This window comes from Trachinotus anak, unplaced genomic scaffold (assembly GCF_046630095.1).
Source record: "Trachinotus anak isolate AG129_WGS33_773 ecotype Australia unplaced genomic scaffold, CSIRO_AGI_Tana_v1 ptg000010l, whole genome shotgun sequence".
NCBI lineage: Eukaryota > Metazoa > Chordata > Actinopteri > Carangiformes > Carangidae > Trachinotus > Trachinotus anak.
The window spans coordinates 5,719,639-5,736,235 of NW_027273861.1; the positions used below are offsets into that span (position 1 = coordinate 5,719,639).

Consider the following 16,597-nt stretch of genomic DNA (forward strand, 5'->3'; position numbering starts at 1 on the left):
TTGGTCAAAATCCAAGCACTGGACAAATAGAAATTTTGACCTGATGATGGCGCTATATGATTTATCTGTCAGGATTCACGTAAGTAAAAAAAAAAAAAAAGTAACACATTGCATGAGGCTATAAACATCAGTTTAACAATACCACAGAAAGAAGGCATGGAGAATAGCATGAGAACTTTATGACAAGTCTCTTCTCCAGTAATTCAAGCCAAAGAGGCGGAGTTGGATGAGTTTGGAGTGTCTGAGCAAAACAGTGATGGGGGAAGGAGGGGCGACAAGATGATGTGAATAATTTATGACTGATGTTTCCACTGCCTTTGTTCTAGGTCCAAAGGATACGGGTTTTAAGTTTTAATAGCATCTGTGGCTGGATTTATTATGTGTGATCAAATAATTCTCAGTCCTGGGATTATAAAATAAGTATTCTTTCCCTCTTTTTTTCTTGCATTGTAAGTTATTGAGGCCACATGGGTATACAGCCCACATCTCCCTACCCTTCAGCCTCTGATTTTAATTTTGTAAAACATACAGATGTGTTTCGGGTGTTTCAGTGACTATGCACTCATCAAAGCTGTTCAATCATTCATTGATTTAAACATTTACATTGGCAAAAGTTCACATTATTAAGCCTAACTGGAAACAACAGATGGATCCAGTAAGACAGTAAGTCACACTTGTTAATTCTTAATCTTCCTGTGTAACCATCCTGCAAGCCTCCTTTGTTGAATGTGGTATGGTGAAAGGAGTCCAAGCAAGTTATGCTAATCCAGCTCTATGCAATCTTCATGCACTGTTCTTAATATATATTGTACTTTTAAATAATAAAAAAATGGTGGAAATGGCAGCTGCACGAGTTTATAGATAGAAGGTTTGTCTGCAGTTCAAAGAAAAACAGACATTAGCTTGGGAGCTGGCATTTGAGATAATTTTGAAAATTGATGTTATCTTGTTAAAGTGTAATTATCACATGGGTGATATGATGAGAGAGAAATTCAAATACAAAAACAAAGCTGAAGTGATCAAGAGCCGTCTCATTTTATCATCTGGTGTTACCAGTTGAACTCTGTGATGTCTGGAGTTTCCAACACTATTCGTATTCTGCGCTTCTGAGAGAATTCAGGCACCTCAAACGCACATTTATTAAAAGCTTATGAGCTAAGAGAAAGATTGCTAGATGGATGCAAGTAGGCTTCAGTGAAAGGCTAACTTCTGAGGCAAAATTTCAATGATGCGACCTCATCTGAAGAAGAAGAAAAAAAAGGAAAATGAAAAAACCTGATCAAAATTGCCTTATTTCCAGAGAGGTGTTGAGCTTTGACATCACTGCAAAGTCTCGGCTTACATCAATAAACATGAGTCTTTAACATGGTATTCTGTAAAACATGCTGGACTTGCTGCCTATAGTGATTCCCATCCAGAAGTACTTCTTCTACCCCTGGGTGTACATCTGCAGTTTGTGGAGTAGCTCAACTCATTTAGAAAATGTATTAAAAAGATATAGCAAATGCTGTTTTGGAGGAACGCAACCATCCACATTTAACGGTGCTCTGATCTTAAGTACATGTCGAAATAGCTAATAAGTTACCAGTTACAATAAGCTAACTGCACAGTAAAATACTCCATCAGAAATTCTGTATTAGAAATAATTAGAAGTAAAGTAGGGCAGCACAGTGGTGAGCTGGTTTGCACTGTCACCATACAGCAGGAAGGCTGTGGGTTTGAAGCTGCCGGCTGGTTGAGGCCTTCCTCATGTCTGCGTGGGTTTCCTCCGGGTGCTGTGGCTTCCTCCCACTGTCCAAAGACATGCAGGTGAATTGGTGACTCTACATTGCCTGTAGGTGTGAATGTGAGTGTGAATGGTTGTTGGTCTCTCTATGTCAGCCCTGTGATAGAGTGGCGACCTGCTCAGGGTGAGCCCAGCCATCGCCCAGTGTCAGCTGGGACGGGCTCCAGTACCCGGAGACCCTATGAATGGGTGAATGTATAGATTGCTGAAATATAGACATAAACAGGTAAACAAAATAATAAAATGTTATTATTAATGTCATCATTATTATAAAATAATGATAAAAATATGAATTAAATTAAAATAATTAGTTGTAACTAACTACAGGTAATAGATAAACACTTGGAATAATTTGCTAAATTTTACAGATAAATAGATGAAATAACTTAAAATGACAGATAAATGGTTGAAATGGTTAAATGTAATCGATAAACATTTCAAATGATAAGCTGCAATTAATGGATAAACAGGTCTAGCTTTTTGTAGAAGCAGTAGGAATGCAAAGGGGACATATCTGGAACGTGATGAGTGGTGTGGAAGAAGGAGTCCTTGAGTTTATCTCATGTCTACATCAGAAAACAATAGTACCTTTACAGTACCGGGTTCTTTTCACACATGAAATTGTTCTTGTTTGCACTATGATATAACACGTGCTTGTTTGTAAGCACAAAAGCTGCCTGGTTCACATGGAAACGCTCCATACCTATTAAAGTCTTATCTGTGGAGGCTCAGGTATAATTGGTAGGACTCAACAAAACCCAGCAACTGTCAAGGCAAGAAAAAAGTGGTATTTATTTTGCGCCCATTGTTCCAGCATTCAGATATATCCTCAGCTCGCTTATTCAGTCGGCCTGCGTTAGTGTGAGAATGAAAATTCACACCGAAACACAAGGTTTTGCATTAAATCCACTGACGACTCACTGCTTCTTACCCTGAGGTCAAGAGGTGACAGCTCAAAGAGCGCCTTAAATCATGAGAACTGCTTTACCTTTCAGTGGAGCTGGAGAATCGCACCTACACTAAGTCAGTAAAGTCTGTGGATTTATCTGGATCTGAACGTTTCCCCCGTGTTGCATATAAATCAGCTATCATTTGGTTTGACTCGGTGGGTTCAGTGTGAGCCTGATAGACTGTGGCAAGAGGAGTGAGTGATAGGTTGAGATGAGGAGAGAGGCAAAGGGCGACAAGCAGGACTGCATTATTACCCTTTTATTGTACAATAATATACATTCTGAATTAAATAAATAGTGCTGGTTTACAATTTGAAGTATTAATAACGATGCTCACAGTTACAATCAATAATCTAACTACAACCGAAGTGAAACTCTGATTTGACCATTCAGTGCTGTTTACTGTGATGTTTGTGATGTTTCTTGGGAAAAAAACAGAGAAATCTCACTTTTTTTTCCGCCTGTAAATTTAAAAATTGTTGAGAATGTGAAACACAGAGCTTCATGAGCTCCAACAACAGCTGAGGTAAAAATAACATTCATCTTAATGAAGACAACAATGAGGGGATGGGAACAATGATACATCCAGTGTACAGTATATTCAGTATATAATTAATGCATCTCTATCCAAAGAATAAAAGGTTTAGTTTAGAGTATATTTTAATGAGATGAGATGACCTCTGTGCTTCTGTAGTGTGATTCATTTGGAACAGCTATGAACAGCAGCTACAGTCTAAACTGAAGAATATTATGCTACAGTACTGTCACCTCTGGAAGTGTACGTCACAGACATCTCAGAAATAAACTCAAATAAACGGAAACATGCAGCTTTTGACTCTACTGGTATCAGTTAACAGGCAATTTTATAACTGTTAGTGATAAAGTGTGTCTCATACGAGTGGGGTGTTCCACCAGCGGGGGGGGGGGGGGGGGGGGGGGGATGCACTGTGCTTTGTTCATGTGTAAGGCTCAACTGGAAATAATTAGCATTAGCATGAATTTACAGCTCCGACAACGAAGCAGGCTAGCTGAGGCACACAGCTTTTAGGTAGTAAGGTTGTGTTTTTAATCTGATATCTGCGGTGGATGTGGTGGTGTCAGGTTTTATAACCTCCTCAAAAATGTGGGCCAGTTTTGAGAAATGATACTATCCTATAACAATACGGTGTGTGGACCAATCAAAACCTTTTTGCCTGTATTTACTATAGCAAGCAATAGCCACTGGAAGCTAAGAAACAAAACCAGAAATGGAACAAACAAACAGGCCACATAAGGTCAATATTGTATGTTTATTACATTTGTAACTTGTATGTCAGGTTTTTTTTTTATTGTACATGGACTTGTCAGTGCCTTCAGCCTCTGATGTGCCATTGCTCAGTTAGTAGAGCTGGACGCCTGAGGACATGAGATCTCTAACTGTAGCAACAGATTGACTGTAATCTGACAGAGAAGAAAGAATTAAATTGTTATTTCTGCTGGACTCTGCCCATTGTCTCTTCCTGTGTGTGCTGGAACGTGTCAATAACAATATGGAGTCGGATTTCTCTGAGAGCATCGTCTAAATGTAGCTTAGCAACTGATGCTGGCTCATCTCTAATGGAGCTCAGCTGTGGATGGACACCCTTTAGCAAAGCACAGCACAGCAAAGACATGTTGTCGGTGCATGTGTCCAATGTGGGGAGTTGATTTTGTGTTATTTTGTGAAAAAAAAGTAATATGATTTTTGAAAAGTTTGCATTAACTGCAGTAATTATCAAGACTACAGTGCCATGCTGTTTTATCCAGCTGAACCAAACCTTTACTATGATGACGATAATTTCTGCAGTTCGTTTGTTGAGAGCGCAAACTTTCCAAAAATCTTTCATGAATGTGATCTATTACTGGAAGTGTTCACACCTCAGCTCACACACCCTGCATTTAATCATTTAATAGCAGAGTCTGCTTCAGGTCATTTTGTGATAACTTACAGCGTGTCACCATGTCCAGAGTGGCTCCATGGCTGCAGTTGCTTTTTATGTAAATCATGATCACATTTGTACAAGCTAACCTGCTGCAGCAGTTCGTCACCACCTTTAAGCTCTGCAGGGCAGCCCCCATTTGATGAATGATATTAAGTAACAGTAATAACATGTAGCTCTGCTGCTTGAGGCACAAGCCATATATCATCCCAACCTGTCTGTAGTCCATGTGCTGGAACTTCATTTCAAAATATTACTTTAAAGTAACAGTTTGCACTTGTATTTTCACCTTTAGAAGCACAAAGCACTGTTACAGTCACTGCACTGGATTATTATCTTGAGGTTGAAGATCTACCATGATGACTGCGATGGCCTGATGCTGAATCTTTCAGCAAAATCATGTTCTGCAGCTGAAAATTTCCCCAGTAATTCTGCAAGAAATCATAGCACCCTGAGTGGGTTTTTTCACTGGGTTTAAAATTTAATTCTGGATGCATGAAGCTGTCACAAGAGGATACATTTTATTATTATATAGAAAGAGCCTGGAAATGTAGCAAAAAGTACATTTGAAAGTACATTTTTCACAGATGCACTGAAAGACGCACACCATGGCCTCTACACGTGTATTTTCTGGTGTAGCCCAGTTGAACTGCTGTAATTTCTGGAACTTCACAAAACAAATTTGTGACAGTTCAGTGTGAACTCACTAAAATCAGTTGAGGCAGCACATTTCATAAGGCTGCTGGTGGGGGTGGGGATGGGGGGTGGAAAGCCCCGGCCACACAAGTTAGTGCAAGGATTTTTCTAAATGTTAATCTAACAGAATTAACAGTCTACAAATCAGCAGGCTAGCATGCTCACAATGACAATGCTAACATGTTGATGTTTAGCAGACAATGTTTACCATGTATCTTAGTTTACAAAGTGAGCACACTAATGTTTGCTAATTTGTCATCCTTAGAGCCTCACTGGCAGTGTGACAAAAAAAAAATTACACTGATATTATGTTGTTGGTACATTTGGGGGAAAACATTTTACTTTTAAATGAACCAAGTGCATATTGTCCTCATGCTTCTGACTTGAACTGATCGCATTTGAGATTTGTGTCTTCACTAATTAGCAAAGAAGAAACTGTTCCTGCGGCTCTCGGAGAGGACCCCCCTGGAAGTGGACAAAATGTGCAGCATCACAGTGTGTCAGTGCTCTCAAGCTAGGAAGTAGCTTGCAGTTGTAAATACTGTTAACGAGCAACCTGCACCGGAAAGTTGGTCTTCACTGTAATTTACACTTCATACTGATAAAACAACATATGTGAGATTTTTTTTAATGTAGGTCAGCAAAGAATGTTTTAACTATGATTTTTACCATGAACATATATAAAACTTTATTTAATACAATTTCTAACTTTTTTTTATGGCTAATCAAACCTAAGATTTTAATACTAAAAATCATGTTTGGTGTATTCTTAAATGTAGAAGAAAATATTTTGGAGAACAGCAGTTCCCAGTAGTATGCAGAATATTTCAGGAACCAAATACAGATCACATGAACCAGACTGAATGTTGCTGTTTAGCAAATATTGTTCACCATCTTAATTCAGCATGTTAGCAACCCAGCGACACAAAGGCCCCATTTACACCTGGCATTACAAATTCATTCTGGGTGACTGGATTGCAATCAGCTCGGGCTTGACCTCATGAAGGTACAGGAGGGCGAATTGTGATCCGATTGTCCAAACCACCAGACATGTAATGTGATCACAACGTAAGTGTAAACACATTGCCAGTCCACCAGGTTAATACCAGGGGTAAATGTAATCAGGTTTAAATCATATCTAGATACAATCTGGATAGAAGATGCATTTTAATGCCAGACGTACATGGAATCTACATTTCATATTCTTTACATTGTAGGTATGTTTTGCTAATGAAGATAACATTAGCTAGGTTTTGGTGACAAACTATATTTGTTTGTCACTAATTTATACAAAACCTTTTTTTTTTTACATTTAAGCATGAGCACCATTTTACACAATATTTTGTTGAGTAAAATCTCCATTTTGTGTCTTTCTGTTATTTTCATTTTACAGATAAAATTACTATATCGAACCTTATAATACAAAAAGATTATGTTTGGTGTGTTAATGAATTAACAAAAAGAAAAACAATCTGGAGTGCAGCAGTCCCCACCAGCAGAATATGAGAGGAACCAAATACACTTCACATAAACCAGACTGAATGATGCTTGTAAAGAACACAGTGATTGCCAGAGGTCAAATTTTCATATTACATGATTTCAGTTGTTTGAGAGACTCTGCTGCATGGATAATGGCACTTAAAATGTTTATTGTTCATTCATGAATGAGTCATGCAACATTCAGAGTTTTGCGTCAGTCTGCGATGAAGGCACATTAAAAAGTTTGGCGTCTGAGTAACCTGTGACACTGTCTGCAGCTCTGATGAAGTCTGTTTCAGAATGGCTCTCATTGTTTAAAATGTCTTGATGGAAATGAAACAGTTACAGTTACGGACATGCCAGGAACCCTAGAGCTCTGTAGGCACCTTGGCCAGTCCTTGGACGCTCACAGCCAGTTGTAGAAGAAGAAAAAATAATAATGGTTTCATGCAACGTGTTCAAAGTTCTACCAGGAGCAACACTGACTCAGTGATTACATCACTGCCTTCAGCCAAGTCAAGGACGCACAAAATCAATGATCTTGATGCAAATGCACAGTGGGAATTCACTTTAAAGCTAATAACATTAAGCTCAGAGTACTGCAACGTCGGCCCACATTGTAATGTTATGTAAATCTGACCATATGACAACTTCATTTAAATTACAGTGCGCGAGATTATGCATGATAGTGGCCCATTTTGCTCCCTCTTGCTCATCTCTGCTTCCCGGTAAATAATTCAGGCCATAATTCTGCGTATTAGAAGAAGACATTAAAAAACGCCGAAGCAGGCCCCTGGAGACTTGACACTGGAATTTTATGCAGAGGAAGAAATTGGTGGGTACACCATGTTGGCTGGAGGGCCCATCACTCATCAATTTGTTTGTAAACACCAGATTTATGTGCAGTAATGCAAGTCCTCGGCTAAACTGCTGGAGGGGCCTCTCTTTCTCAGACACACACATGCAGCATCGCCTGCAGCACACTGAGGAAAAAATGACTAGGAAATCTCCTCCTCGCTGGCATGTCAGAATCTTCAGCTTACTAAGCAGAGGAATAAGGAGGCGAATGCATACTTTAGAGTTCACAGTTCACGTCAGAGGCTGGCGAGCATGACGCTGATGATATAACCACTGTGTTTACTGTAAGCATCAGGCTGGCTGGCTGGGGATAAATATGGATATTTCTAATCTGTTTGAATTCAAACTCTAATGTCCATCAATTGTCAGTGACCAGAAGAAACCCTGCTGCTGCTTTGTTTGCTTCCTTGTTGAAATTAATACAGGGTTTTCTACCTTTGTCCGTAGAGATCGCTCTCTCCTGCTCCTACAGTTCAGATTGCTGTTTCAATATAGCCGTCTGCAGGAGGGAAATGAAATGCTCAGTCACTTACTGCTGATATGTGGAGCACAAGTAAAAATGACAAATGGGAAGGATTAAATCAAGCGGGTCTTGGAGAAGGCGACAGTAAAAAAAAAAAGAAAAAGTCTTTAAATTATTCTAACAACTCCATCAAGCTGATCCCAGCAGTAAGTATACTTCATAGTTGAGTGCATTTGCTGATCTTGGCCACTAAAAAAAAAAAAGTGGAGACTGCACACTGTATCTCAGTGTAATTAAAACGTTGTCCCAGATGTACACTCAAAAGACTATTGCAAGTCTAAGATTTCTATTAAGCAGGTGATTCCAGTTCGTCTACAGAGCACGAGACAGGAGGAAATGAATCTGAGCTGTGTAAGCACGGGGCATTTGCTGCCACTGAGGGGCTTTTAAATGACTCTTGAAGAGACTGAAGTAGCGCTGGGTTATACTTGTTGGGAACAAATCTCTTTCATCTGCAGGCACGCTGCTCAGGAGGTCACCAGGAGGTTTGAGCAAAGCACGAGGAGAAGATGGAGAGAAAGAGCTCATTACCTGGGAAATCCAAAGGACCAGGAGCCAAAGGGCAGGTTTTAACCAGCGACAGGGGGGAGGGGGCTCTGCTGGAGGAGATTTTAATATTTTCTCGTGTAATCTGACAAAATACTGCAAAAGAGTAAAAGCAAATGGGGATGCAGAGACGTGATGCTATTGCAAAGCTTTTTATTGAAGAAGAAAAAAAACAACAGTTGACTACATGCCCCTTCCAATGATCAAGAACAGATGAGATGCTTAACTTAAACAACAGAGGGTCAAGCTCTCTTAAGGCGAGTTTCACATTCAGCACCATTCAGGACTCTGCTGCTGCAGCCTTAAGCACCATACCTGATGGAAACACCTACTGTATGGATTCCGACTTGGCCCAAACAAAAGGGATCCTGTTTATTTACTTTGGCAAAGACAAGTAAACAAGGCAAAATCTTTGAGCGAGGCACGGCGAAACATGAAACACACTGGAACAGTTTAGTGATTCAATACTGCTCAGACAAAGGCACTTTAACAAACATGGGTAGAACAGAGACAGTAGACAACACAAATACACTGAACAAATAAAAAAATCATTAATGTTTTTTGTCTTTATACTTTAGCATCAAACTTTTTGATAAGATTCATGTCAGATATGCTCCCACAATGATGTGTGATATGTCCGTACAAATACCACAAACAGGAGTTTAACACAGCTTTAATGGCCCATTGACAAACTACAGCAGAGATTAAACTCTGTGCTTGTGGACCAGACCAGGGTACGCTTTGTAAAAATGTGCTAATGAGCAAAAAACTAAATACTGAAACATTTAATTTAACACTTTTAAACCAGCAGAAGACATTAATCAGAATTAGTATAATTTCTCGACCATGTTCTGTGCAGCCCTTAATTCATACTTTTAACATCGAACTAGCTAATCGTCTGTATTACTTTACTGTAGCCACTTGTGGGCAGTGTAACAGGTTGTACACACAACACTGACATGTTACCACTTCATAAGGTTGGCATGGGGAACAACAGCTACTTTCTGTGACTGAAAACAAGAATAATTAGATCGGTGAGTGTGAACCAAAACAGTAAATTTGTGGAACATAAAAACAAAACTGAAAGATGCTAAAGATGTGGAACTAAGCGACACCTTTCGCTTTACATTTGAAGGTTTTTAATCCATTGTTAATATTAAATTACCTCACGTCCTGTGTGTTGTTATATGTTCTTTTTCATAAACTGCATTAAAGTCCCTTCACCAAACTGTAACAACGGCTCTTTTTCGGGCATTTCTGACTGATGGCTGCATTACACGTCACATCAAAGAAGTTAACTGTATGTTTCATTTCTGATTCCAGAGCAGTCATAGGTAAGAGGCAACTGCACACTTTTCTACATCTGTTCATAGATGTTTCATCTGTCTGCTTCCTCAAACTGTCACTAATTAAGTGAAGCAGCTCTCCAGTGACTCGACAGTGCAATGGTCACGTCTGAAAGCAGAGCGAATGCTGCTGCAGCGTTGCAGTGAAGTGTTTTCCTGTATAGAGTGAGAGAAGGAGAACCAGAGCTGAATAATGGATCCCACACCGGCTTCAGTAAACACTGGGTCTATTGCAGAGAACTGGGGCTCAAAAGTCCACTTACCAGCTACAGATCTCAGCAAACCAGCACTCTACCTGGTACCTGAATTAGCATTTTAAATGAGTATCACTGTACTAGTTTTTTTAATGAATCGACTGCTGGGATGAAAGCTTGTTTTCTCTGCCTCTTCAGTCACTGTGAGATCTTCATTTGTGTTTTCTTCAGCAGATGTAAAATTCTCGTTGCATCTTTCCCACTGTCTAATTACCTGAGCGGGTCAGAAGGCCCTGTATCGACCTTTAACAGACTGCCAACACGAGGTGCTACAGCAACATCTCTGCGAACTGAAACCTAGCAACATAAGTGACGTAATGATGTATGGAGTGTGTAGTTGTTTTGTCCTCTGTTGCTTAACAACCGGTGGTAATCAGATGCCTCACTGAGTCAAATGTCAATTGGCCAAAAGTACGTATGGACATAATGTAGCTTGGTGTGTTTTTTTTTAACTCAAGAGAAATCCAGTCTCAAACATTATGACACTGTTGAGACTCTTCAACATGTCTTTAAGACACAATACAATTTCTTTCTCAAGCACTGCACTTGTCTGATAAGATTTTCCTAAGCTGTAAAAGTCCTGTTTGTCTTGATGTCTTTTCTATGTGACCAGTGAACTGTCTGGCTAAATATGTGCTTCAAATATTGATGAATAAATTCCTCAGGATATAGAGTTTAGGTTGTCTAACCTTCTAGAGGACCAGCCTTCGCTGACTTCCTGCTCAAGGCATGTGTGCATCTGTGCATGTGTCTGCCAACCAAATAAAAAGTGTCCAACCACCTTCTCACCTTCAGCTCAAACACAGGCTGAGTTTTACTGTGTTTTCAGGGAATATTAAATACTCCTTTAGATTTGAAATGGTCAACAGTTTTCTCCAATATATATAGAAACCACATCACAGCAAAGGTCTGATTGAAGATATGAAATTAATTGTTGACTTATTAATTCATTAAAGGGCTTATTAGCACAGTTATTTACAATGTGTTACCCTGGTTAAAATTTTGCCACAGTCAAACTGATCCAACAAGTAACCAGATACTGATTACAACAGATACAGTATATAGAGATTTTCTTGTTTGTATAATCACATATATCTAAATAGCAGTAAACACTAAACACAAGTACTTAAGGTGTGAGGAAAGGAGAAGTGAAGAGAGTTCTCTGAAAAGTAGAATTATAATGTTCATTATGTATAAATCCACATGCACAAGAGATCTGTAATCAGTTCTTGGGAAATACTCTGTCTTGCATTATGTGCTTGACTGAAAACCAATCCAACGAACAGACTGACAACTGGTGCTTATGAATTACATTGTCTTTGTTGTTTAAAGGTACCCTGTGGAGTCCTCTGGTAAACAAATTTAAACTATGTTTACATTCACTGCTTCTCATTAACATGCACTATGTGTATCCTTGAGTTCTGATAAACATGTTGAATTCATTTCCATTCTCATAAAAACATTTTGCGTTCGTGAACTTGTTTGAATAAATTTCCATTGTGCAATGTTTACATCACTTTTTACAAGTGTGCAGTCTTCCTCTTGTTGCTTTTGCAGGTGCATGGCTACATTTCTTTGTACGTCACTGGCACCGTTAGTCAATCAATTAGTCACAATGTGTATCACATGACCAACGCGCTCGGTGACGCCTATAGCCATGGACAATGGACCCTTGGATGCTGGACATTTTAAAGGCCCCCCCCATTGAGCGAGACCCCCATGACGAAAGAAACACAAAACTTCTTTATGGTCATTTTGTATCTCTTTGTGATCGTTTTTGGTCTCTTTGTAGTTATGTTGTGTCTCTTTGTGGCTGTTTTGTTTCGTTTTGTGGTTGTTTTGCATCTCTTTGTAGTAACTTCTGGTGTGGTGGGTGGGTGGGGGGGGGAGTAGTCAAACTACTGGTTCATTGGCCTAAATAAAACAAATAATAAAATCAGTCATAACTGGGAAACTCTCAAGGTCCCTTGTTTACCCATCAATTTGAAACACTAACACTAAATATAAAAGACGAGCGTCAATACTGACATACAGCACAGTGACACACAAAGTCACACAGTACCAACAGCATAGTTCTGATCAAAGGATTACTACAAGGACACTTATGCTCGCATCTGTACAGGTAAAATATTTCCTTATTCATAAAATTCCTTATAAAGTGTCAATGCAATTAACATTAAAAATTGCATAGCCATGTCATATTTATTATCCCTGCCAGACAGCGTAGAGTACAATCACTGATTTAATCCATGGCATGGTGAATGAAGATATCTATCCACTTCAAAACTTTATCAGTCAACTCAAATATCAGGCCGTACGTATTTATATGAATGGAATGTCATGATTGTACTGTTCAGAAAATAACCGACTGTTCACATCTAACAACTTCTATAGGAAAATATTGTGTTGAAAAGTGGAATTGCATTCAGCAGCAGCCTATTGCATATTTTGTTCTTGACGACTGCTTGTGATTCGTGTGGATCTAATCAATACGCTGAAGGTTATGTCTAATATAGTTGCATACAAAATAAGTACACAGGAAATATGGCAACTCTTTGGTGTTCAGTTAAGCAGAACTGTTTTGTAAAAAAAGCGCTTCAGTGTGTTATTTTATCCCTCCTTGATTACTGTCATTGGATTTGCACTGTAAAAAAAAGATGAAAGATTAAAGTGAATGTTCTAAACAATTTACTGTTCGCTCATGGTTTTTCTAAATAATGGAGCCAGGCTCCATTTTAGATCACAAGAACCAGTCAGCGAGGGATATTTGGGCTTCATGCATACACGTGCATGCATACATGGATGTGCGCCGTGGCTGATACAGATACAGTGTGAAGATAATAATGATATGAGATAATAACATATATTGTTGATGTATACTGTAACTGATGGATTCTGAGTGATTTTAAACAACAGTTGAACATTCTGGGAAATGTGCTTGAGAGTCGGATGAGAAGATTGATGCCACTTTTATATGTGTACGGTAGCTTAGCAGAAAGAGTGGAAATGGGGAAATGAGCTAGTCCGGCTCTGTCAGCCGCTCCAAACCTCACTGAATAACATGCTATATCATTTTTAAAAAACACAAGTCTTGAAAAGAAGAATATCCTGCACACTGCTCTTACTCAGCAGCATTTCAAGACTGAAGTGACACTTTCCAACACACCTGCACCACATTTGGATGTTCAAATATCTTTATTGTGAAAACATAAGTCTAAAATAGGACATGCTGCAGTTTTGTAGAAGGGGGAGGAGGGCTATTCATCGACCAAAAACAGCCCATAAACTCCCCTGAAAAGCTGCAAATGAGATAAAACATTAATGAGCTGTAAGGATGAAGTCAGGTGGATTTTTGAAAACTTTGGACAGAATCAGGCTGTTTCTGGTTTTTATGTAAAGCTAAGCCTGTGACAGTAGAGTCATATTTAGCATCCAGGCATGAAAGTGGCATCAATCTACTCATCTAACTCTCAGCAAGAACGTGTATAAACATATTTCCCAAAATGTGGAACTACTCCTTTAACAACAACACAATTAAAAAAACTTCTGCTGCGATTGTACCGAGTCAATAGATAATGTATGCAGGTGTGATGCTACTCCTCATTACTGAAGGTGAATACATATATATATATAAATATAAGTAGAGGGATATATATGTGTATGCTGAGGAATGCAAGCGTGTGTGGATGGGTATGTTTGCGAGAGAGAGAATGAAAGAGGGAGATAGAAAGAGAGAGAGCGAGCGTTGGATTATCACAGTGGAGGTGACCAGGCTGCGGGTTGTTCAGAGGTCAGTGGTAGCCTTGGCGGTGAGGGCCTGGATGCGGCTGGTGTTACAGTTTTTGCAGAGGACGTGTCCGTCCAGAGGGTAGCAGCCCTGGTTATCCCCCTCTGAGAGCAGAGAGCCACAGTCCTGCAGGACACAGATACTCTGTTAGTCCACACACACAAACAGAACCATTAGCCACGCTCACCGATCAGACGCTCTCATACTCTCGCTGTGTGCACGCCCTAAATGAGACATTTACTGCTGTTTAAAGACCGTCAGCCTGTGTCAAGTTACAGTTGCTCACTGCAGCAAAGCCAGAGTTAGATTCTCTATGAGTCTGGAGGAGCAACAGCTGGTTACAACAGGCAGATAAAACCCATTTCTTTCTTTTCTCTTTGGAGGTGTCATTTAACTTCTATTCTTCTTTTACAGATTTTAAAATAAAAATATTTCATCTCGCCTCCTTCGGGACACAATATCTGTTGATTCGATTGATTCGATGTGATCGCCTATTTGTCTTTATTTTGTTTTTGTTTTGTTTTTTTATGTCGTTGTCACAGAGGTATTAATACAAAGTTTGGTGAAATATTGTTATTTTTTAACCACTACGGTCCAGACTGAAATGTAATTTAGATGGATCACCATGAAATTTTGTACAGGGACTCATGGTCCTCAGAGGATGATCCCTGGTGGTTGTGATTCCCCTGCTTTTCCTCCAGTGCCACCATGAGGTTGACATTTGTGGTTCTGAGGGACATGTCTCAACAACTGTTGGATGGTGCCATGAAATTTGGTGAAGTCATTCATGTTCTCCTCAGGATGAATTGTAATAACTTTTTATCTCATGCCACCATGAGGGAAAAATCTCCTGCGTCCTGTTATTTTCCATGTGGTAGTGTCAGACTCCAGCTCTGCTCTGATTGATTCAGTCTGGGAGTGTATTGACTCTCAGTCATGCAGATTACTAATACCACAGTGATGGCTGTCTTTATATATAGCTCACTCTGCTCTGTGGTGGGTACTTAACAATGGCTGATGAAGGTCTCACTGACATCAAAACGTCTTTAGAGTATTAAAGTGCAGTGTGTGGATGTTTCGTCTGACTCCTGCCCTCGGTTTGTTTCCTGGATCAAGCATCTGTAACACAGGCTACAGGTTCTACAGGTCTTTTATTTCACACACACCAATACACACACCCCCACTGCTTTGGCATTATTTTCTCATTGTCTGTTACACTGGGTTACACTTTCAGCATCTCTCTCTCTCTCTCTCTCTCTCTCTCTCTCTCTCTCTCTCTCACACACACACACACACACACACACACACACACACACAATTACAACTTCACCTACTCATGTCTCCCTGGTGACAAAATTCTTCTCTTCTTGAGCCCCTTCAGCTGAACTAATCTGCTTTGCTTTCATTTGACCTTTATGTCTGCCAAATGCTCCGTGTTCTCACACTGGCACGGTTCTTTGACAATGTGACGCCTTACCTCTCTGTTAGCCAGGCACGTAATGTCTCAGCGCAGCTTATCAGCCGTCGAGTAGCGGCTGACTGATTGGTTACTATGTAAGTCGGTGAACTTTGCAGAGGAGAGATGGAAAGCTATTTTGAGGCAGGTAACAGAGGGATGATTCACCCGTCTCACTTAAAAGGTGACTCGGGGGACGTGCATGTGCGTTATGCCTTACACCTTCATGCCATAATGACTATCACCTGCAGCTGTGCTACATGGTACATAACCACCGCAGCTAATTGTAAGGAGCTCACATACCAGCAGAGCTGAACACACAGACAGCATACCTCACAGCGGTAACACTGCACATGGAAGTCGCGGTCCAGGGCCACAATACGGACGGTCTCCTCCTGGCCCGGTGCTGGCATTATTGGCTCAGAGCACACACAGCAGCGTGGAGCAAACTTCCTGTGACACAGAACCAAGAGCAAAGGTGTAGATGACCAACAGTGCAAAACCCAGATATTTAATTTACAACAATGCCTGTTAGTTTTTACCATTAGCAGTAACTGGTTCTAACAAAAAGTGTTTTTTGCCTTGTTAAGTCTGAATAATCTTTAATTGCCTAGAAAGATAATATTATCCAGTACTTCACAGGAAAAACCAAGAAACAAAAAACATGAGGAGAATCTAAAAAAATAAATTTGCAGAAATCCTTATCACCCCTCAGATTTATCTCACGAGCTCTTGTGGGGATCCCAACCTCAAATCTAGGAACCAATGGACTAACTGATCTAATTGTTTCAGTTCTTCACACAAGAGTAAAAATAGGATATATTATCAAGAACAATTATGCTAAGACATTATGAAACAATTACTTAAACCAAGGAAATAGCTGAACTTTTTTTTTTCTTGGTTTAATTATCTAAAAGGTCAGACACTGAGGTGGCACTAAAAAGTTAAATTTGCTCTT

The 16,597-nt window shown here is 39.7% G+C and overlaps 1 protein-coding gene across 4 annotated transcripts in view; it reads right to left on the reverse strand.

The window, feature by feature from the left end:
* Window positions 1–8,932: 8,932 nt before the first annotated feature.
* The window catches only part of lpp (LIM domain containing preferred translocation partner in lipoma), a 153,328-nt gene continuing 145,663 nt past the window's right edge, over window positions 8,933–16,597 (reverse strand). For all 4 annotated transcript variants that reach the window (XM_071487149.1, XM_071487147.1, XM_071487150.1 and 1 more), the window contains 2 exons: window positions 15,972–16,092; window positions 8,933–14,309 (listed from right to left, as the gene is read on the reverse strand). In XM_071487149.1, the coding sequence (XP_071343250.1) occupies window positions 14,181–14,309; window positions 15,972–16,092 (250 nt within the window). In that variant the 3' untranslated portion in view covers window positions 8,933–14,180. The remainder of the gene's footprint in view (window positions 14,310–15,971; window positions 16,093–16,597) is intronic.